The 21815-nt window shown below is 44.5% G+C and overlaps 1 protein-coding gene across 3 annotated transcripts in view; it reads left to right on the forward strand.

Moving 5' to 3' along the window:
• LOC124049083 (high affinity cAMP-specific and IBMX-insensitive 3',5'-cyclic phosphodiesterase 8B-like) overlaps window positions 1–21815 on the forward strand; it is a 101432-nt gene that overhangs the window by 46117 nt on the left and 33500 nt on the right. For all 3 annotated transcript variants that reach the window (XM_046370426.1, XM_046370425.1, XM_046370427.1), the window contains exons 4-10: window positions 15310–15369; window positions 15619–15676; window positions 16137–16225; window positions 16496–16574; window positions 16701–16841; window positions 17039–17127; window positions 17303–17357. In XM_046370426.1, the coding sequence (XP_046226382.1) occupies window positions 15310–15369; window positions 15619–15676; window positions 16137–16225; window positions 16496–16574; window positions 16701–16841; window positions 17039–17127; window positions 17303–17357 (571 nt within the window). The remainder of the gene's footprint in view (window positions 1–15309; window positions 15370–15618; window positions 15677–16136; window positions 16226–16495; window positions 16575–16700; window positions 16842–17038; window positions 17128–17302; window positions 17358–21815) is intronic.

Below are 21815 nucleotides of genomic sequence, written 5' to 3' on the forward strand. Positions count from 1 at the left end.
TGTGTGTGTGTGTGTGTGTGTGTGTGTGTGTCGGGGTCACCCATGACTTGTTTTTAGAATACATTGGATTGAGTCTTTGTTTGAATAACTGCCCAACACACACATGTCCTCCCTCCCGCCTTCTCTCCATCCTTCACCTAACAGCTGTTGAACCCTTTAAAGAGCCCTTGTTGGTTCCAGGTAGAAACATTTTGGTTCTATGTAGAACTCTTTTGGGTTCCATGTAGAACCCTTTCCATAGAGGGTTCTACCTGGAACCAAAAAGTGTTCTTCTATGGGGACAGCCAAATAAACCTTTTGGAATCCTTATTTTAAGAGTGTAGTGGGGCTGTTTTTTTTTCATTCAAGTTCCACATTATTTTTGGCTTCTCTAGTTACCTGCTGGTGTTGATGTATACATCAAATCAAATCAAATTTTATTTGTCACATACACATGGTTAGCAGATGTTAATGTGAGTGTAGCGAAATGCTTGTGCTTCTAGTTCCGACAATGCAGTAATAACCAACAAGTAATCTAGCTAACAATTCCAAAACTACTACCTTATAGACACAAATGTAAGGGGATAAAGAATATGTACATAAAGATATATGAATGAGTGATGATACAGAGTGGCATAGGCAAGATACAGTAGATGGTATTGAGTACAGTATATACATATGAGATGAGTATGTAAACAAAGTGGCATAGTTAAAGTGGCTAGTGATACATGTATTACATAAAGATGCAGTAGATGATATAGAGTACAGTATATACATATACATATGAGATGAATAATGTAGTGTATGTTAACATTATATTAGGTAGCATTGTTTAAAGTGGCTAGTGATATATTTTACATCATTTCCCATCAATTCCCATTATTAAAGTGGCTGGAGTTGAGTCAGTGTGTTGGCATCAGCCACTCAATGTTAGTGGTGGCTGTTTAACAGTCTGATGGCCTTGAGATAGAAGCTGTTTTTCAGTCTCTCGGTCCCAGCTTTGATGCACTTGTACTGACCTCGCCTTCTGGATGATAGCGGGGTGAACAGGCAGTGGCTCGGGTGGTTGTTGTCCTTGATGATCTTTATGGCCTTCCTATGACATCGGGTGGTGTAGGTGTCCTGGAGAGCAGGTAGTTTGCCCCCGGTGATGCGTTGTGCAGACCTCACTACCCTCTGAAGAGCCTTACGGTTGTGGGCGGAGCAGTTGCCATACCAGGCGGTGATACAGCCCGACAGGATGCTCTTGATTGTGCATCTGTAGAAGTTTGTGAGTGGTTTTGGTGACAAGCCGAATTTCTTCAGTCTCCTGAGGTTGAAGAGGCGCTGCTGCGCCTTCTTCACGATGCTGTCTGTGTGGGTGGACCAATTCAGTTTGTCTGTGATGTGTACGCAGAGGAACTTAAAACTTACTACCCTCTCCACTACTGTTCCATCAATGTGGATAGGGGGGTGTTCCCTCTGCTGTTTCCTGAAGTCCACAATCATCTCCTTAGTTTTGTTGCCGTTGAGTGTGAGGTTATTTTCCTGACACCACACTCCGAGGGCCCTACATCTGTGTCTAGTACAGTTTCTACAGGCATAGTGCTAGTATCCTTTGATTTCTACTTTTACTCTTATGTACCAGCCACTAACTAGCCTACTATATATAGCCTTGGCGCCTGCAGCATACCCTCTCCCTGCTATTCTACTTAGATACACTCAAAGCTTAAACTGTCCTAATAATCCCACCCAGTATTTATCATGTGGCCAGACCATCATATGCTTCTTCGTATAGTATCTAGTGATTTATGAGTTATTGGTCATACATGGTAATATTTTCCCAGAAGCAGAGAGAGAGAGAGAAAGTCGCTTTCTCTCTTCTCAATAAAGACCCATCACATGTCGCTGTCTGTCTGTTGCTCACTCTCTCGTGCTCTCTCTCTCTCTCTCTCTCTCTCTCTCTCTCTCTCTCTCTCTTCCTTCCTTCCTTCCTTCCTTCCTTCCTTCCTTCCCTCCCTCCCTGTCTCATGTCAGCCAAGAGGCTTTTGCCATCACTCACAGGGATGCTGGCCCATGTTGATTCCAATGCTTCCCCCAGTTGTGTCCTTTGGCTGGATGTCCTTTGTGTGTTGGACCATTCTTGATATACACAGGAAACTGTTGAGCGTGAAAATTCCAGCAGCGCTGCAGTTCTTGACACAAACTGGTGCGCCTGGCACGTACTACCATGCCCCGTTCAAAGCACTTCAATCTTTTGTCTTGCCCATTCACCCTCTGTATTGCACACATGCACAATCCGTGTCTCAGTTGTCTCAAGACTTAAAAATCCTTCTTTAACCTGTCTCCTCACCTTCTTCTACACTGATTGAAGTGGATTTAACATCAATAAGGGATCATAGCTTTCACCTGGATTCACCTAGTCAGTCTATGTCATGGAAAGAGACATGTTTTGAATACTCAGTGAATATATAAGTCTGTAACGTCTATATTTTAAATGTATGGAAATTGTAAAGTATTTTTGCCTGTAACGTCTTTTTGGTTATGTGCCGGAACCCAGGAAGACTGTCACCATTGGCATCAGGCTTTTAAAAAAAAAAAATTTTCACCTTTATTTAACCAGGTAGGCTAGTTGAGAACAGGTTCTCATTTGCAACTGCGACCTGGCCAAGATAAAGCATAGCAGTGTGAACAGACAGCAACACAGAGTTACACATGGAGTAAACAATTAACAAGTCAATAACACAGAGAAAAAAGGGGAGTCTATATACAATGTGTGCAAAAGGCATGAGGTAGGCGAATAATTACAATATTGCAGATTAACACTGGAGTGATAAATTATCATTTACAGGTATAGATATTGGTGTGCAAAAGAGCAGAAAAGTAAATGAATAAAAACTGTGGGGATGAGGTAGGTGAAAATGGGTGTGCTATTTACCAATAGATTATGTACAGCTGCAGCGATCGGTTAGCTGCTCAGCTAGCAGACGTTTGAAGTTGGTGAGGGAGATAAAAGTCTCCAACTTCAGCGATTTTTGCAATTCGTTCCAGTCACAGGCAGCAGAGTACTGGAACGAAAGGCGGCCGAATGAGGTGTTGGCTTTAGGGATGATCAATGAGATACACCTGCTGGAGCGCGTGCTACGGATGGGTGTTGCCATCGTGACCAGTGAGCTGAGATAAGGCAGAGCTTTACCTAGCATTGGCTTGTAGATGACCTGGAGCCAGTGGGTCTGGCGACGAATATGTAGCGAGGGCCAGCCGACTAGAGCATACAAGTCGCAGTGGTGGGTAGTATAAGGTGCTTTAGTGACCAAACGGATGGCACTGTGATAAACTGCATCCAGTTTGCTGAGTAGTGTTGGAAGCAATTTTGTAGATGACGTCGCCGAAGTCGAGGATCGGTAGGATAGTCAGTTTTACTAGGGTAAGCTTGGCAGCGTGAGTGAAGGAGGCTTTGTTGCGGAATAGAAAGCCGATTCTTGATTTGATTTTCGATTGGAGATGTTTGATATGGGTCTGGAAGGAGAGTTTGCAGTCTAGCCAGACACCTAGGTACTTATAGGTGTCCACATTTTCAAGGTCGGAACCATCCAGTGTGGTGATGCTAGTTGGGCATGCGGGTGCAGGCAGCGATCGGTTGAAAAGCATGCATTTGGTTTTACTAGCGTTTAAGAGCAGTTGGAGGCCACGGAAGGAGTGTTGTATGGCATTGAAGCTCGATTGGAGGTTAGATAGCACAGTGTCCAATGACGGGCCGAAAGTGTATACAATGGTGTCGTCTGCGTAGAGGTGGATCAGGGAATCGCCCGCAGCAAGAGCAACATCATTGATATACACAGAGAAAAGAGTCGGCCCGAGAATTGAACCCTGTGGCACCCCCATAGAGACTGCCAGAGGACCGGACAACATGCCCTCCGATTTGACACACTGAACTCTGTCTGCAAAGTAATTGGTGAACCAGGCAAGGCAGTCATCCGAAAAACCGAGGCTACTAAGTCTGCCGATAAGAATATGGTGATTGACAGAGTCGAAAGCCTTGGCTAGGTCGATGAAGACGGCTGCACAGTACTGTCTTTTGTCGATGGCGGTTATGATGTCATTTAGTACCTTGAGTGTGGCTGAGGTGCACCCGTGACCGGCTCGGAAACCAGATTGCATAGCGGAGAAGGTACGGTGGGATTCGAGATGGTCAGTGACCTGTTTGTTGACTTGGCTTTCGAAGACCTTAGATAGGCAGGGCAGGATGGATATAGGTCTGTAACAGTTTGGGTCCAGGGTGTCTCCCGCTTTGAAGAGGGGGATGACTGCGGCAGCTTTCCAATCCTTTGGGATCTCAGACGATATGAAAGAGAGGTTGAACAGGCTGGTAATAGGGGTTGCGACAATGACGGCGGATAGTTTCAGAAATAGAGGGTCCAGATTGTCAAGCCCAGCTGATTTATACGGGTCCAGGTTTTGTAGCTCTTTCAGAACATCTGCTATCTGGATTTGGGTAAAGGAGAACCTGGAGAGGCTTGGGCGAGGAGCTGCGGGGGGGCCGGAGCTGTTGGCCGAGGTAGGAGTAGCCAGGCGGAAGGCATGGCCAGCCGTTGAGAAATGCTTGTTGAAGTTTTCGATAATCATGGATTTGTCGGTGGTGACCGTGTTCCCTAGCCTCAGTGCAGTGGGCAGCTGGGAGGAGGTGCTCTTGTTCTCCATGGACTTCACAGTGTCCCAGAACTTTTTGGAGTTGGAGCTACAGGATGCAAACTTCTGCCTGAAGAAGAGCTGGCCTTAGCTTTCCTGACTGACTGCGTGTATTGGTTCCTGACTTCCCTGAACAGTTGCATATTGCGGGGACTGTTCGATGCTATTGCAGTCCGCCACAGGATGTTTTTGTGCTGGTCGAGGGCAGTCAGGTCTGGAGTGAACCAAGGGCTGTATCTGTTCTTAGTTCTGCATTTTTTTGAACGGAGCATGCTTATCTAAAATGGTGAGGAAGTTACTCTTAAAGAATGACCAGGCATCCTCAACTGACGGGATGAGGTCAATGTCCTTCCAGGATACCCGGGCCAGGTCGATTAGAAAGGCCTGCTCACAGAAGTGTTTTAGGGAGCGTTTGACAGTAATGAGGGGTGGTCGTTTGACTGCGGCACCGTAGCGGATACAGGCAATGAGGCAGTGGTCGCTGAGATCCTGGTTGAAGACAGCGGAGGTATTGGAGGGCCAGTTGGTCAGGATGACGTCTATGAGGGTGCCCTTGCTTACAGAGTTAGGGTTGTACCTGGTGGGTTCCTTGATGATTTGTGTGAGATTGAGGGCATCTAGCTTAGATTGTAGGACTGCCGGGGTGTTAAGCATATCCCAGTTTAGGTCACCTAACAGAACAAACTCTGAAGCTAGATGGGGGGCAATCAATTCACAAATGGTGTCCAGGGCACAGCTGGGAGCTGAGGGGGGTCAGTAGCAGGCGGCAACAGTGAGAGACTTATTTCTGGAGAGAGTAATTTTCAGAATTAGTAGTTCGAACTGTTTGGGTATGGACCTGGAAAGTATGACATTACTTTGCAGGCTATCTCTGCAGTAGACAATTTGTAAGTCGCTCTGGATAAGAGCGTCTGCTAAATGACTTAAATGTAAATGTAAATGTAGACTGCAACTCCTCCCCTTTTAGCAGTTCTATCTTGACGGAAGACGTTATAGTTGGGTATGGAAATCTCTGAATTTTTGGTGGCCTTCCTGAGCCAGGATTCAGACACGGCAAGGACATCAGGGTTAGCAGAGTGTGCTAAAGCAGTGAGTAAAACAAACTTAGGGAGGAGGCTTCTGATGTTGACATGCATGAAACCAAGGCTTTTTCGATCACAGAAGTCAACAAATGAGGGTGCCTGGGGACATGCAGGGCCTGGGTTTACCTCCACATCACCCGCGGAACAGAGAAGGAGTAGTATGAGGGTGCGGCTAAGGGCTATCAAAACTGGTCGCCTAGAGCGTTGGGGACAGAGAATTAGAGGAGCAGGTTTCTGGGCATGGTAAAATATATTCAGGGCATAATGCGCAGACAGGGGTATGGTGGGGTGCGGGTATGGCGGAGGTAAGCCCAGGCACTGGGTGATGATGAGAGAGGTTTTATCTCTGGACATGCTGGTTGTAATGGGTGAGGTCACCGCATATGTGGGAGGTGGGACAAAGGAGGTATCAGGGGTATGAGGAGTGGGACTAGGGGCTCCATAGTGAACTAAAACAATGATAACTAACCTGAGCAACAGTATACAATTAGGTGTCTGGTTAGACTGTAAACTCTCCTTCCAGACCCATATCAAACATCTCCAATCCAAAGTTAAATCTAGAATTGGCTTCCTATTTCGCAACAAAGCATCCTTCACTCATGCTCCATGTCATCTACAAGACCCTGCTAGGTAAAGTCCCCCTTATCTCAGCTCGCTGGTCACCATAGCATCTCCCACCTGTAGCACACGCTCCAGCAGGTATATCTCTCTGGTCACCCCCAAAACCAATTCTTTCTTTGGCCGCCTCTCCTTCCAGTTCTCTGCTGACAGTGACTGGAACGAACTGCAAAAATCTCTGAAACTGGAAACACTTATCTCCCTCACTAGCTTTAAGCACCAACTGTCAGAGCATCTTACAGATTACTGCACCTGTACATAGCCCACCTATAATTTAGCCCAAACAACTACCTCTTTCCCAACTGTATTTAATTTATTTATTTATTTTGCTCCTTTGCACCCCATTATTTTTATTTCTACTTTGCACATTCTTCCATTGCAAAACTACCATTCCAGTGTTTTACTTGCTATATTGTATTTACTTTGCCACCATGGCCTTTTTTGCCTTTACCTCCCTTCTCACCTCATTTGCTCACATTGTATATAGACTTGTTTATACTGTATTATTGACTGTATTGTTTGTTTTACTCCATGTGTAACTCTGTGTCGTTGTATCTGTCGAACTGCTTTGCTTTATCTTGGCCAGGTCGCAATTGTAAATGAGAACTTGTTCTCAACTTGCCTACCTGGTTAAATAAAGGTGAAATAAATAAAAAAATATTGACATTTGAGAGAGACATACAGCGAGGCATACAGTACTCACACGTGTTGAATTGGGAAAGCTAGCTAAAACAGTGGGTGAGACAACAGCTAATCAGCTAGCATAACAACAGCAGGTAAAATGGCATTGACTAGGCAACGGGGCCGACAGATAAAACAAACAAGCAGAATGGAGTACCGTGATTAATGGACAGTCCAGCGTGCATCAGCTATGTAGCCAAGTGATCAGAGTCCAGGGGCAGCGGTGGATGGGTCGGGGGGCTGGACTGGCGAGTGTTATCCAGGTTAAAAAATAACAATGACTAAGTAGCTTGTAGCTAGCTAGCTGGTTAGCTTCTGGAGGTTCTTGAGTGTGTTCTAAAAATAAAGATAATAGCGATTCCATATCACATTGGGTGAGGCAGGTTTCCGGAAGGTATAAACAATTTTTTTTTAAATCGGGAAGAGATAGAAAGTACATATGGGCCACTGCGTTTTTGGGACGCGGCGATGCAGACGGTTAGCAGGCCTGTGCTAACAAGCTAACAGATTAGCAGGCCGGGGTAAACAAGGTAGTAGTTAGCGGACCTGGGCTAAACAAGCTAAACAAGCTAGCAGTTAGCATGCCGAGTTAGCAAGCAAGGAGATAGCGAGGGCTAGAGAGTTAGCCTTTGGAGGACGTTGCGATGGGGTGAGTCTGTTTATTCCTCTTCATGCGGTGACATCGATAGACTGGTCGTAGGTCCAGGTATTGTAACCCAGGAGTATGCTAGGAGCTCTGGCCGGGCTAGCTTCAAGCTACGTGGGTGGAAACGCTAGCCAGGAGTAATCAACCAGGGTTGCTGTTTAGCTCGATAGCTAGTTGTGAGGATCCAGCTGAAGAATGTTCCTTTTGTGGTGGGAATCCGGGGGTAAAAAATTAAATAGGTCCGTTATGCTCTGGTTAGCGTCGCGTTGTTCGAACTGGCGAGAGCTTTCCGAGCTAAAGGTTAGCTGATGACCGGTTAGCTAAAGACCGCTAGCATAGCTGGCTAGCTTCAGTTGAAGGGTTCCGGTTTCGAAGTAAATATAAATACTTTAGGAAAAGTAGCTACATTGGCGGGTTGCAGAAGAGTATTTGGAAGCTTAGGTTTAGCAAAATGTTTTTAAAGATATGCGAAGAAAAATAATAATAATGGGGATCCTAATAAAAAGAAATCGTAAATCTCTCAATCTTTCCCCACTCTCTCCCTTTTCTAATATAATAATAATAATATAATAATATAATAATAATAATAATATAATAATATAATTTCTCTCCCTATCTCTCCTTCCCTCTCTCCTTCCCTCTCTCTCCTTCCCCCTCTCTTTCTCTCTCCCTCACTCTTTCTCCCTCTCTCTCTCCTTCCCTCTCCTTCCCTGTCTCTCCTTCCTCCTCTCTCTTTCCTCCTCTCTCTTTCCCTCTCTCTCTTTCCCTCTCTCTCATTCCCTCTCTCTCCTTCCCTCTCTCACTCCCTCTCTCCTTCCCTCTCTCTCCTTCCCCTTCTCTTTCTCTCTCCCTCACTCTTTCTCCCTCTCTCTCCTTCCCTCTCCTTCCCTGTCTCTCCTTCCTCCTCTCTCTTTCCTCCTCTCTCTTTCCCTCTCCTTCCCTGTCTCTCCTTCCTCCTCTCTCTCTCCTTCCCTCTCCTTCCCTGTCTCTCCTTCCTCCTCTCTCTTTCCTCCTCTCTCTTTCCCTCTCTCTCATTCCCTTCTCTCTCTCTCTCTCTCTCTCTCTCTCTCTCTCTCCTTCCCTCTCCTTCCCTGTCTCTCCTTCCTCCTCTCTCTTTCCTCCTCTCTCTCTCTCTCATTCCCTCTCTCTCATTCCCTCTCTCTCTCTCTCTCTCTCTCTCCTTCCTCCTCTCTCTTTCCTCCTCTCTCTTTCCCTCTCCTTCCCTGTCTCTCCTTCCTCCTCTCTCTCTCCTTCCTCCTTCCCTCTCTTTCCTCCTCTCTCTTTCCCTCTCTCTCTTCCCTCTCTTCCTCTCTCTCTCTCTCTCTCTCTCTCTCTCTCTCTCTCTCTCTCTCCCTCTCTCTCTCTCTCCTCTCCTTCCCTCTCCTTCCCTCTCTCTCCTTCCTCCTCTCTCTTTCCTCCTCTCTCTCTCTCTCCCCTCTCTCTCATTCCCTCTCTCTCTCTCTCTCCCTCTCTCTCTTCCTCCTCTCTCTCTTCCTCTCTCTCCTTCCCTCTCCTTCCCTGTCTCTCCTTCCTCCTCTCTCTCCTTCCCTCTCCTTCCCTGTCTCTCCTTTCCTCCTCTCTCTTTTCCTCCTCTCTCTCTCTCTCTCATTCCCTCTCTCTCATTCCCTCTCTCTCCTCTCTCTCCTCCTCCTCTCTTTCCTCCTCTCTCTTTCCTCTCCTTCCTGTCTCTCCTCCTCCTCTCTCTCTCCTTCCCTCTCCTTCCCTGTCTCTCCTTCCTCCTCTCTCTTTCCTCCTCTCTCTTTCCCTCTCTCTCATTCCCTCTCTCTCTCTCTCTCTCTTCCTCTCTCTCTCTCTCTTCCCTCTCCTTCCCTGTCTCTCCTTCCTCCTCTCTCTTTCCTCTCTCTCTTTCCCTCTCTCTCTTCCCTCTCTCTCTCTCTCTCTCTCTCTCTCTCCTTCCTCCTCCCTCTCTTCCCTGTCTCTCCTTCCTCCTCTCTCTTTCCTCCTCTCTCTCTCTCATTCCCTCTCTCTCATTCCCTCTCTCTCTCTCTCTCTCTCTCTCTCCCTCTCTCCTTCCTCCTCTCTCTCTCCTTCCCTCTCCTTCCCTGTCTCTCCTTCCTCCTCTCTCTTTCCTCCTCTCTCTTTCCTCCTCTCTCTCTTCCCTCTCTCTCTCTTCCCTCTCTCTCTCTCTCTCTCTCTCCTTCCTTCCCTCTCCTTCCCTGTCTCTCCTTCCTCCTCTCTTTCTTCCTCCTCTCTCCCTCTCTCATTCCTCTCTCTCTCTCTCCTTCCCTCTCCTCCCTCTCTCTCCTTCCTCCTCTCTCTTTCCTCTCTCTCTTCCCTCTCTCATTCCCTCTCTCTCTCTCTCTCCCTCTCTCTCCTTCCTTCTCTACTTCTCTCCCCCCTCCCTGCTTCCCATCTTTCTCCAGTACAGTGTGTCCATGGTGAGCCTGTGTAAAGTAGAGAAATGTTCTCTCCTCTCATATGCCAATGACATCACTCCTCCACTGCCCACATGTTTAGACTGGCACTCATTCGAAAGCCACCTTTCATGTTGTGTGTGTGTGTCAAATGAAACTATCAAGTCAAACTCAATCACACATTACTGTCAAACCTGCCTCATGAGCTAGGGAGTTTGTAAGGTAAAGCATAAAAGCACCTCAAGTCCTCATATGTGGTCAAAAACATATACAGTGCTTTCAGAAAGTATTCACAGATGTTGTGTCACTGATCTACACACAATACGCCATAATGTCGAAGTGGAATTATGTTTATAGAAATGTTTACAAATTCATTCAAAATTAAAAGCTAAAATGCCAAGAGTCAATAAGTATTCAACCCTTTTACTATGGCAAATCACATAATAAGTTGCATGAACTCAATCTGTGTGCAATAATAGTGTTTAACATTATTTTTAAATGACTACCTCATCTCTGTACCCCACACATATACATACAATTAGGTCTGAGCAGTGAATTTCAAGCAAGACCAGGGAGCGTTTCCAATGTTTTGAAAAGGACACTTATTTTTATTTTTTATTTTTTTATTTCACCTTTATTTAATTAGGTAGGCTAGTTGAGAACAAGATCTCATTTACAACTGCGACCTGGCCAAGATAAAGCATAGCAGTGTGAACAGACAACAACACAGAGTTACACATGGAGTAAACAATAAACAAGCCAATAACACAGTAGAAAAAAAGAGTCTATATACATTGTGTGCAAAATGCATGAGGAGGTAGGCAATAAATAGGTCATAGGAGCGAATAATTACAATTTAGCATATTAACACTGGAGTGATAGATGATCAGATGGTCATGTGCAAGTAGAGATACTGGTGTGCAAAAGAGCAGAAAAGTAAATAAATAAAAACAGTATGGGGATGAGGTGGGTAAATTGGTTTGGCTATTTACAGATGGACTATGTACAGCTGCAACGATCGGTTAGCTGCTCAGATAGCAGATGTTTAAAGTTGGTGAGAGAAATAAAAGTATCCAACTTCAGTGATTTTTGCAGTTCGTTCCAGTCACAGGCAGCAGAGAACTGGAAGGAAAGGAGGCCAAATGAGGTGTTGGCTTTAGGGATGATCAGTGATATACACCTGGTGGAGCGCGTGCTACGGATGGGTGTTGCCATCGTGACCAGTGAACTGAGATGAGGCAGACCTTTACCTAGCATTGGCTTGTAGATGACCTGGAGCCAGTGGGTCTGGTGACGAATATGTAGCGAGGGCCAGCCGACTAGAGCATATAGGTCGCAGTGGTGGGTGGTATAAGGTGCTTTAGTAATAAAACGGATGGCACTGTGATAAACTGCATCTAGTTTGCTGAGTAGAGTATTGGAAGCTATTTTGTAGATGACATCGCTGAAGTCGAGGATCGGTAGGATAGTCAGCTTTACTAGGGTAAGTTTGGCTGCGTGAGTGGAGGCTTTGTTGCGAAATAGAAGCCGACTAGATTTGATTTTGGATTGGAGATGTTTGATATGAGTCTCGAAGGAGAGTTTACAGTCTAGTCAGACACCTAGGTACTTATAGATGTACACATATTCGAGGTCGGAACCATCCAGGGTGGTGATGCTAGTCGAGCGTGCGGGCCAGCGAACGGTTGAAAAGCATGCATTTGGTTTTACTAGCGTTTAAGAGCAGTTGAAGGCCACGGAAGGAGTGTTGTATGGCATTGAAGCTCGTTTGGAGGTTAGATAGCACAGTGTCCAAGGAAGTGCCAGAAGTGTCTTCTGCATAGAGGTGGATCAGGGAATCGCCCGCAGCAAGAGCAACATCATTGATATATACAGTGCCTTGCGAAAGTATTCGGCCCCCTTGAACTTTGCTACCTTTTGCCACATTTCAGGCTTCAAACATAAAGATATAAAACTGTATTTTTTTGTGAAGAATCAACAACAAGTGGGACACAATCATGAAGTGGAACGACATTTATTGGATATTTCAAACTTTTTTAACAAATCAAAAGCGGAAAAATTGGGCGTGCAAAATTATTCAGCCCCCTTAAGATAATACTTTGTAGCGCCACCTTTTGCTGCGATTACAGCTGTAAGTCGCTTGGGGTATGTCTCTATCAGTTTTGCACATCGAGAGACTGAATTTTTTTCCCATTCCTCCTTGCAAAACAGCTCGAGCTCAGTGAGGTTGGATGGAGAGCATTTGTGAACAGCAGTTTTCAGTTCTTTCCACAGATTCTCGATTGGATTCAGGTCTGGACTTTGACTTGGCCATTCTAACACCTGGATATGTTTATTTTTGAACCATTCCATTGTAGATTTTGCTTTATATTTTGGATCATTGTCTTGTTGGAAGACAAATCTCCGTCCCAGTCTCAGGTCTTTTGCAGACTCCATAAGGTTTTCTTCCAGAATGGTCCTGTATTTAGCTCCATCCATCTTCCCATCAATTTTAACCATCTTCCCTGTCCCTGCTGAAGAATAGCAAACCATGATGCTGCCACCACCATGTTTGACAGTGGGGATGGTGTGTTCAGGGTGATGAGCTGTGTTGCTTTTACGCCAAACATAACGTTTTGCATTGTTGCCAAAAAGTTCCATTTTGGTTTCATCTGACCAGAGCATCTTCTTCCACATGTTTGGTGTGTCTCCCAGGTGGCTTGTGGCAAACTTTAAACAACACTTTTTATGGATATCTTTAAGAAATGGCTTTCTTCTTGCCACTCTTCCATAAATGTGTAGGAGGTGGGACAAAGGAGGTATCAGAGGTATGAACTAGGGGCTCCATTGTAAGCTAAAACAATGATAACTAACCTGAACAACAGTATACAAGGCATATTGACATCTGAGAGAGACATACAGCGATGCATAAAGTAATCACAGGTATTGATTGGGAGAGCTAGCTAAAACAACAGGTGTGACAACAACAGCTAATCAGCTAACACAACAACAGCAGGTAAAATGGCGATGACTAGGCAGAGAGGGTCGGATTATTTACACAGAGCCTGAGTTTGCGGCTGGGGCAGACAGATAAAAAATAAATAAACAGAATGTAGTACCGTGATTAATGGACAGTCCAGCAGGCATCAGCTATGTAGCCAATTGATTATAGTGGGAGATTGGTAGATGGGTATAAAAAAACAGACATTGAACATCTCTTTGAGCATGCTGCAGTTATTAATTACACTTTGGATGGTGTCTCAAAACAACCAGTCACTACAAAGATACAGGCACCCTTCCTAACTCAGTTGCCGTAGAGGAAGGAAACCACTCAGGGATTTCACCATGAGGCCAATGGTGATTTTGAGAAATCTGAGGATGGATCAACAACATAGTAGTTATTCCACAATACAAACATAAATGACAGAGTGAAAAGAAGGAAGCCTGTACAGAATAAAAATAGAATAAAGGCATCCTGTTTTCAATAAGGCACTAAACTAATACTGCAAAATATGTGGCAGAGAAATTAACTTTTTTTCCTGAATACAAAAGCATTATACTTGGTGCAAATCCAACACAACACATCACTGAGTACCTGTCACGGCTTCTATGAGTAGTGGGTGGAGAAGTCAGGCGCAGAGAGCAGGGTAGTTCACAAGATGAGGTGGAACAGTCGCTCACCGGGTGAACTCCGGGTAGTGGTCCAGAGCCGAGTCTGGGCCGTTTCAGACAGCGTTGGCCCATTCCAGCGTTGGCCCGGATGCACGGTAGCCAGGTAGAGCTTAAGCTGGAGCAAAAAACCCTGGCATCCAACCGCCGCTCCGTCGTACTCCCTCGGGGGCGCGAGACGCAACGAGCTGGAACCAGACGATGACGTGGGAGGAGTGGGTTGCGTCGTCTGTGGGGGAGCTGGGGTGGATGTCGGGAGACCACTCCTCTCCCATCGCTCCATCCTCTCCATCATCTGGTCCATCGCTGAACCGATCCGATGGAGGACGGCTGTGTGATGTAGGACGCGCTCCTCCATTGATGGAAGAGGGGTGGTCGCTGCTCCTGCTGACTCCACAGGTGGTGCGGGCTTCTGTCACGGCTTCTATGGGTAGTGGGTGGAGAAGTCAGGCGCAGAGAGCAGGGTAGTTCACAACATGTGGATTTTTATTTTCCAAAACCCAGAGAGACGGTCACGCCACACACACAAGGGCATGTAAAGACCCAGTCCAAACAACAGGACGCAACTGACCGGAAAAATAAATACCACCAAATAACCACACACCATAAACAAAAAAACAAGCCCGCACAAAAGCCGGCGGGCCTACTGGGTTTAAATAGCCCACAACCAAAACCTAAACACAAAACAGGTGCAACTAATCAGACACAACTAAATGAAACAGAAAAGAGGATCAGTGGCAGCTAAGTAGGCCAACGACGATGACCGCCGAGCGCCGCCCGAACAGGAAGAGGCACCATCTTCGCCGTGATTCGTGACAGTCCCACTCTTCATATTTTCAAGCATGGTGGTGGCTTAATCATGTTATGGGTATGTTTGTCATCGGTAAGGACTAGGGAGTTTTTTAAGATAAAAATAAATGGAATAGAGCTAAGCACAGACATAATCCTAGAGGAAAACTTGGTTCAGTCTGCTTTCCAACAGACACTGGGAGATGAATTCTCCTTTCACCAGAACAATTACCTAAAACACAAGGCCAAATATACACTGGAGTTGCTTACCAAGACGACATTGAATGTTCCTGAGTGTCCTAGTTACAGTTTTGACTTAAATCAGCTTGAAAATATATGGCAAGACATAAAAATGGCTGTCTAGCAATGATCAACAACCAACTTGACAGCACTTGAAGAATGTTTTAAAGGATAATGGGCAAGTGATGTACAATGCAGGTGTGCATTGCTCTTAAGGAAATGACCCAGAAAGATAATTACCCAGAAAGACTCACAGCTGTAATCACAGCCAAAGACTCAGGGGGTTGAATACTTATCTAATCAAGATATATTAGTTTTATTTTCCATAAATGTTTTTTTTTAAGTTCTTACACTTTGCCATTACAGAGTATTTTTTTATAGATCGTTGACAAAAAAGTACAATTACATCCATTTTAATCTCACTTTGTAACACAACAAAATTTGGAAAAAGTCAAGGGGAGTGAATACTTTCTGAAGGCTCTGTATTTGATAATGCTGTTCTCACCACTTGCAGGATTTTGAATGCTTCTTTTTATCAATCTGTTATATTTTGATGTGTTTTTCTATTGTGTTGTTGATCCAGGTTGGTCTGTGCCACAAAGCCCTCAGAACACACAGTCCTTCTGGCCGTTGTGCCACAGACGTAAGTATACATCGTAATTGATTGATGGTGTTTATTTGCCCTTCAAGAGGATTTTTTCCCGCAACTCACAACTCAAGTTACATACACAAACACCAAACAACAGTAAACAAACACAGATATGTTTCCTCACTGATGATGATAATGCCATACACGTGTGTGTATTCTATAATGATATGTGGTGTATATCTTATGTGGGCTGATGATGATAACGTCATAGTGTGTGCTGTTTATGCTGTTCTTTCTCTATAGGCCTTTAGATCAGGAGGAGCCGTCTGTTCGTCCTCTCCTCTGCGCTGGATTCAGCAGAGTATGTACTCTTCTCCTTATACGTTCCCTTCTTCCTCCTTATATGTTCTCTATGTACTATAGGAGGAAAAGAGGACATGCCTTTATATGGCATGACATCTGCCACCACCAACTCCTCTGTGACTCTGTAAAGTGAACTCAGCCAGGCAACTTAAAACACTCAGCATGCTATCCTATCATCCTATCCTATCATCCTATCATCCATCATCCATCTGCTGAATTAGTCAGTCAGTCAGCTGGCTCATCTTATAAACACATGCAGTGCTTACCTACTGTACTGTACTGTACTATACTGTACAGCAGGTCACAGTTCTCATCACATGCCCTACCTCCAAGATATGTTGGGTGAAAGGCCTCAGAGCTCAGAACACAGGCAGAGATCACATCCGCAGACTACACACTGTACAGTACACTGTGTTGCTCATGTTTCTCTCTCTCTCTCTATCTATCGCTCTGGTCAGAGGTATGTGGAGAACATTAGTGTCTCTGCCTGCTATAACGAATTGCTCCAGATAGAACATGGAGAGGTGCGCTGCCAGTTCAAACTCAGGTACATTGGTCCTCACACACACACACACACACACACACACACACACACACACACACACACACACACACACACACACACACACACACACACACACACACACACACACACACACACACACACACACACACACACACACACACACACACACACACACACACACACACACACTATCCCCAGGAGGGAGAACTTTCCTTGTTTTACTATCCTTGTGGGGATTTTAGGTCCTCACAAGGATGATTTAAACAGATATACCTCTCTTCACTCCCTCAGGGCGTGTAACTCAGTCTTCACTGCTCTGGACCACTGTCAGGAGGCTGTGGAGATCACCAGTGAAGACCATGTGATACAGGTACACAAACACACAGTCATTCAGCCACACTGAAACACAATTTATCTCTTGACATTTATGGGTTGTTTAGGTAATCTGTGAAATAAAAACAAATCATTCTTATCCATCTCGCTCCCACACCACCAGTACGTGAACCCAGCGTTTGAGCACATGATGGGATACCACAAAGGAGAGTTAATAGGGAAAGAGCTGACAGAACTCCCCAAGAGTGACAAGAACCGAGCAGATCTTCTAGACACCATCAACACCTGCATCAAGAAAGGAAAGGTGAGCTTTTGAAACTGAGCCACAGTAGAGGTGAGAGATCCTGCGAGAGACCCAATACCTCAACACCTGGTTGAAGACCATCCATCCATTCTTCATATTTGTGTAATGTTTTCTGTCCAGTTGTCTGACTGTCATTTCTTCATTGTATGAATGTTATATTGTTGTCTGACTGTATGTTCCGACTATGTTGTCTCTAGGAGTGGCAGGGGATCTACTACGCCAGGAGGAAGTCAGGTGACAGCATACAGCAACACGTCAAGATTACGCCTGTGATTGGCCAGGGAGGGTAAATCACTGACATCACTTCCTCTATAAGGAGCCAGGCATCTTAACTTTATTGCACTGGGGACTGGCAGGCTATTGTATGGTCTTCCAACTTGGATTGATAACTGCTTGTGCAACTGGTAGTTACACAAAGATGGTTCCCAATCTAATATGCTTTGCTTTCCATCTCTTTACAGTAAAATCCGCCATTTTGTCTCCATCAAGAGGCCCCACAGTGACAACAACAAACAGGTGAGCAGGCATGGAAGTTATTTTTATGTTTCATGTAATGAGAGCAGTCATGGTGGTCTTAATGATTTGATAGTTACATGATCTATTCTTCAACTGTACTTACGTAAGATAAATGAATACCCTGTCAATCAAAAAACATTTATTGTTTTCCCCTTTTTCTGTCAAGTATCACATAAGTCCAGTATGATGTAACTCGTGTGGCCTCAAGGTGTTGTTGATCAATGACAGCTCTATTCTGTATGGAAGGCATGTGGTGTCTGCTTTGTTTGCCAGAATTGTAGCTTCATGGTAAATATGTGGCCTCAAGTGGTTCAGAGACAGCCCTGTGCTAGCCATGGGAAGACCACTTGTCTTCTACTGTATGACGAATAGTCATACAAGACCTTTTATTTACATTTACATTTTATTTCTTGTACAGTATGTTCCGTGCTGAAGAAAACAGTGTAGACCAACCTAAATTTCAAGCTGGCCCATGCTGGTCCATGGTGGTCTATGCTGTTCAAACTGGTCGGACCAGCATGGTCTAGCTGGTTAGGCTGGCCGACCAGCTGGTCAAGCTGGTGATGCTGGTGACCAGCTCATGCTGGTATGTTGGTGACAAGTTTATGCTGGTGATGCTGGTGTCATGGGTACAGCAAGCCCCATCAGCAAGCCCCATCCCCCTCTCCCTGCCTCCCCCTTGCCTCCTTCAACTAGGCTGCTGTGGTCAGAGAGAGGTCGTAAATTCCTGAGGAGAAGACCCTGCCTCATGGCCACACAGTATAGAGAGAGAGTGAAGTTTCATAGAGAACAAAGGAATTTCTTCCACCTCACAGAACTGGGGGCCCGAACAAATGTCATGTTCCGGAGAAGGTATAAAAGATCGGTGAAGAATCAGCTACGAACTGGTCCGTTTGTTACAACTTGGGGAAGCTCATGGGAGACGGTGTGGCCACATGACCATAACGCAGATATGAGTTTTACATATAATAATAATAATATAATATAATTGTTGTATAAGATGAATGAGTGAGTATGATACTGTTTGTAAAATTGTGGAATGTGATTTTGGACTGTTTAATGAAGGAAACTCCCAATTCCCTTTTGAGTTGAACTAAATCAGAGGACCGCCCATGAGCGAGTTAGGGTCAGACATCCTGCGACAGACCCTTTTCTGCAATTCCGAATAAAATCCAACTGAGAAATTCTCAAGTAGACCATGTTTCTCTCAATCACGGGAGTACAAAGTTTGCAGACCATTGCTGAATCTTTTAACCATACCAAGTGGTTAAACGTTTAGAATATCGATACCAACAGAATAAGAACAAGTCTTTGATATTAATTACTAGTCTGCAGCTAGGAATAAGGTATCATTGAACGCGAAGAACGACAACCACCGAAACATCCATTCTACAACAACATGAATGAATGTCACTCTGAACTATCCACTATAACCATGACAGAGAGAGAGAGACTGACAATTCTACAAAATAAACAACTTTTCAACAGCGATCAAGACGACACACTGAGCGTAAATATATATATATATATATATATATTGATTGATTGCAATTGTTCCCGAATGAGTGAGCGATCATGTGCAAAGGATTAGCATTTCAATTGTTATAATTATCAACTCTGTAGTGACTTCTCAGCTGACCCCCACTCCCCGTTTTGTCCACCAAGCCGCGATGCCGGTTTAGCCCACTAGGGCACATTCCCTTATCATTTCTTGTAACCATATTGACTTTGTTTGTTTGTTTATATATATATATATAAACAGTATATCACAAAAGTGAGTACACCCCTCACATTTTTGTAAATATTTGAGTATATCTTTTCATGTGACAACACTGAAGAAATGACACTTTGCTACAGTGTAAAGTAGTGAGTGTACAGCTTGTATAACAGTGTAAATTTGCTGTCCTCTCAAAATAACTCAACACACAGCCATTAATGTCTAAACTGCTGGCAACAAAAGTGAGTACACCCCTAAGTGAAAATGTGCAAATTGGGCCCAATTGATGAGCGTTACACCAAGGCCTGTATTCTGCAGCGGGATTGATTTGGAGGTGGAGGGTTCGTCATGGTCTGGGGCAGTGTGTCACAGCATCATCGGACTGAGATTGTTGTCATTGCAGGCAATCTCAACGCTGTGCGTTATAGGGAAGACATCCTCCTCTGTCATGTGGTACCCTTCCTGCAGGCTCATTTTGACATGACCCTCCAGCATGACAATTCCACCAGCCATACTGATCGTCCTGTGCATGATTTCCTGGAAGACAGGAATGTCAGTGTTCTGCCATGGCCAGCGAAGAGCCCGGATCTCAATCCCATTGAGCATGTTTGGGACCTGTTGGATTGGAGGGTGAGGGCTAGGGCCATTCCCCCCAGAAATGTCCGGGAACTTGCAGGTGCCTTGGTGAAAGAGTGGGGTAACATCTCATAGCAAGAACTGGCAAATCTGGTGAAGTCCATGAGGAGGAGATGCGCTGCAGCACTTAATGCAGCTGGTGGCCACACCAGATATTGACTGTTACTTGTGATTTTGACCCCCCCTTGTTCAAGGACACATTATTCAATTTCTGTTAGTCATGTCAGTGGAACTTGTTCAGTTTATGTCTCAGTCGTTGAATCTTGTTATGTTCATACAAATATTTACACATGTTAAGTTTGTTGAAAATAAACACAGTTGACAGTGAGAGGACATTTCTTCTTTGGCTGAGTTTATATGCAGTTCCAGTCAAAAGTTTGGACACCTATTCATTCAAGGGTTTTTCTTTATTTGACTATTTTCTACATTGTAGAATAATAGTGAAGACATCAAAACTATGAAATAGTTAAGGCCCCACAGGAGGTTGGTGGGGCCTTAATCGAGGAGAACAGTATCGTGCTAATGGCTGGAGCAGAATAAGTGGAATGGTATCAAATACATCAAGCACATGGAAACCATTTGCACCGTTCTGGCCATTATTATGAGCCGTTCTTCCCTCAACAGCCTCCTGCCTTCAGAAAGTATTCATAACCCTTCAATTATTCCTCATTTTGTTGTGTTACAGCCTCAATTCCAAATTGGTTAAACATATATATATTCTCACCCATCTACACACAATACCCCATTTTGACAAAGTGAAAACATGTTTTATTAATTTATAAAAAATATATTGAAAATTAAATACAGATGTATCTCATTTACATAAATCAATACTTTGTGTAAGCACCTTTGGCAGCGATTACAGCTGTGAGTCTTTCTGGGTAAGTCTCTAAGAGCTTTCCACACCTGGATTGTGCAACATTTGCCCATTCATCTTTTCAACATTCTGCAAGCTCTGTCATTGCTAGATAACAATTTTCAAGTCTTATCATAGATTTAAGTCAAAACTGTAACTCGGCAACTTAGGAACATCTTCGTGGTAAGCAACTCCAATGTAGATTTGACATAATGGGGTATTGGGTGTAAGCCAAAAAAATGCATTTCATCTATTTTTTAACACACAAAAATGTGGAAAAAGTAATCGGGTGTGAATACTTTCTGAAGGCACTGTATATACGGTAGGGCAAAAAAGTAGTCAGCCACCAATTGTGCAAGTTCTCCCACTTAAAAAGATGAGAGAGGCCTGTAATTTTCATCATAGGTACACTTCAACTAAATCCAGAAAATCACATTGTAGGATTTTTAATGACTGTATTTGCAAATTATGGTGGAAAATAATATTTGGTCAATAACAAAAGTTTATCTCAATACTTTGTTATATACCCTTTGTTGGCAATGACAGAGGTCAAACGTTTTCTGTAAGTCTTCACAAGGTTTTCACACACTGTTGCTGGTATTTTGGCTCATTCCTCCATGCAGATCTCCTCTAGAGCAGTTTTGGGGCTGTTGCTGGGCAACACGGACATTCAACTGCCTCCAAAGATTTTCTATGGGGTTGAGATCTGGAGACTGGCTAGGCCACTCCCGGACCTTGAAATGCTTCTTAGGAAGCCACTCCTTCGTTGCCCGGGAGGTGTGTTTGGGATCATTGTCATGCTGAAAGACCCAGCCACGTTTCATCTTCAATGCCCTTGCTGATGGAAGGAGGTTTTCACTCAAAATCTCACGATACATGGCCCCATTCATTCTTTCCTTTACACGGATCAGTCGTCCTGGTCCCTTTGCAGAAAAACAGTCCCAAAGCATGATATTTCCACCCCCATGCTTCACAGTAGGTATGGTATTCTTACGACGAGTTGAGTTTTTACCAAAAAGTTATATTTTGGTTTCCCAATCTTCTTCTGGATCATCCAAATGCTCTCTAGCAAACTTCAGACAGGCCTGGACATGTACTGGCTTAAGCAGGGGGACACGTCTGGCACTGCAGGATTTGAGTCCCTGGCAGCGTAGTGTGTTACTGATGGTAGGCTTTGTTACTTTGGTCCCAGCTCTCTGCAGGTCATTCACTAGGTCTCCCCGTGTGGTTCTGGGATTTTTGCTCACTG

The sequence above is a fragment of the Oncorhynchus gorbuscha genome, linkage group LG11, assembly GCF_021184085.1.
Source record: "Oncorhynchus gorbuscha isolate QuinsamMale2020 ecotype Even-year linkage group LG11, OgorEven_v1.0, whole genome shotgun sequence".
Classification (NCBI taxonomy): Eukaryota; Metazoa; Chordata; class Actinopteri; order Salmoniformes; family Salmonidae; genus Oncorhynchus; species Oncorhynchus gorbuscha.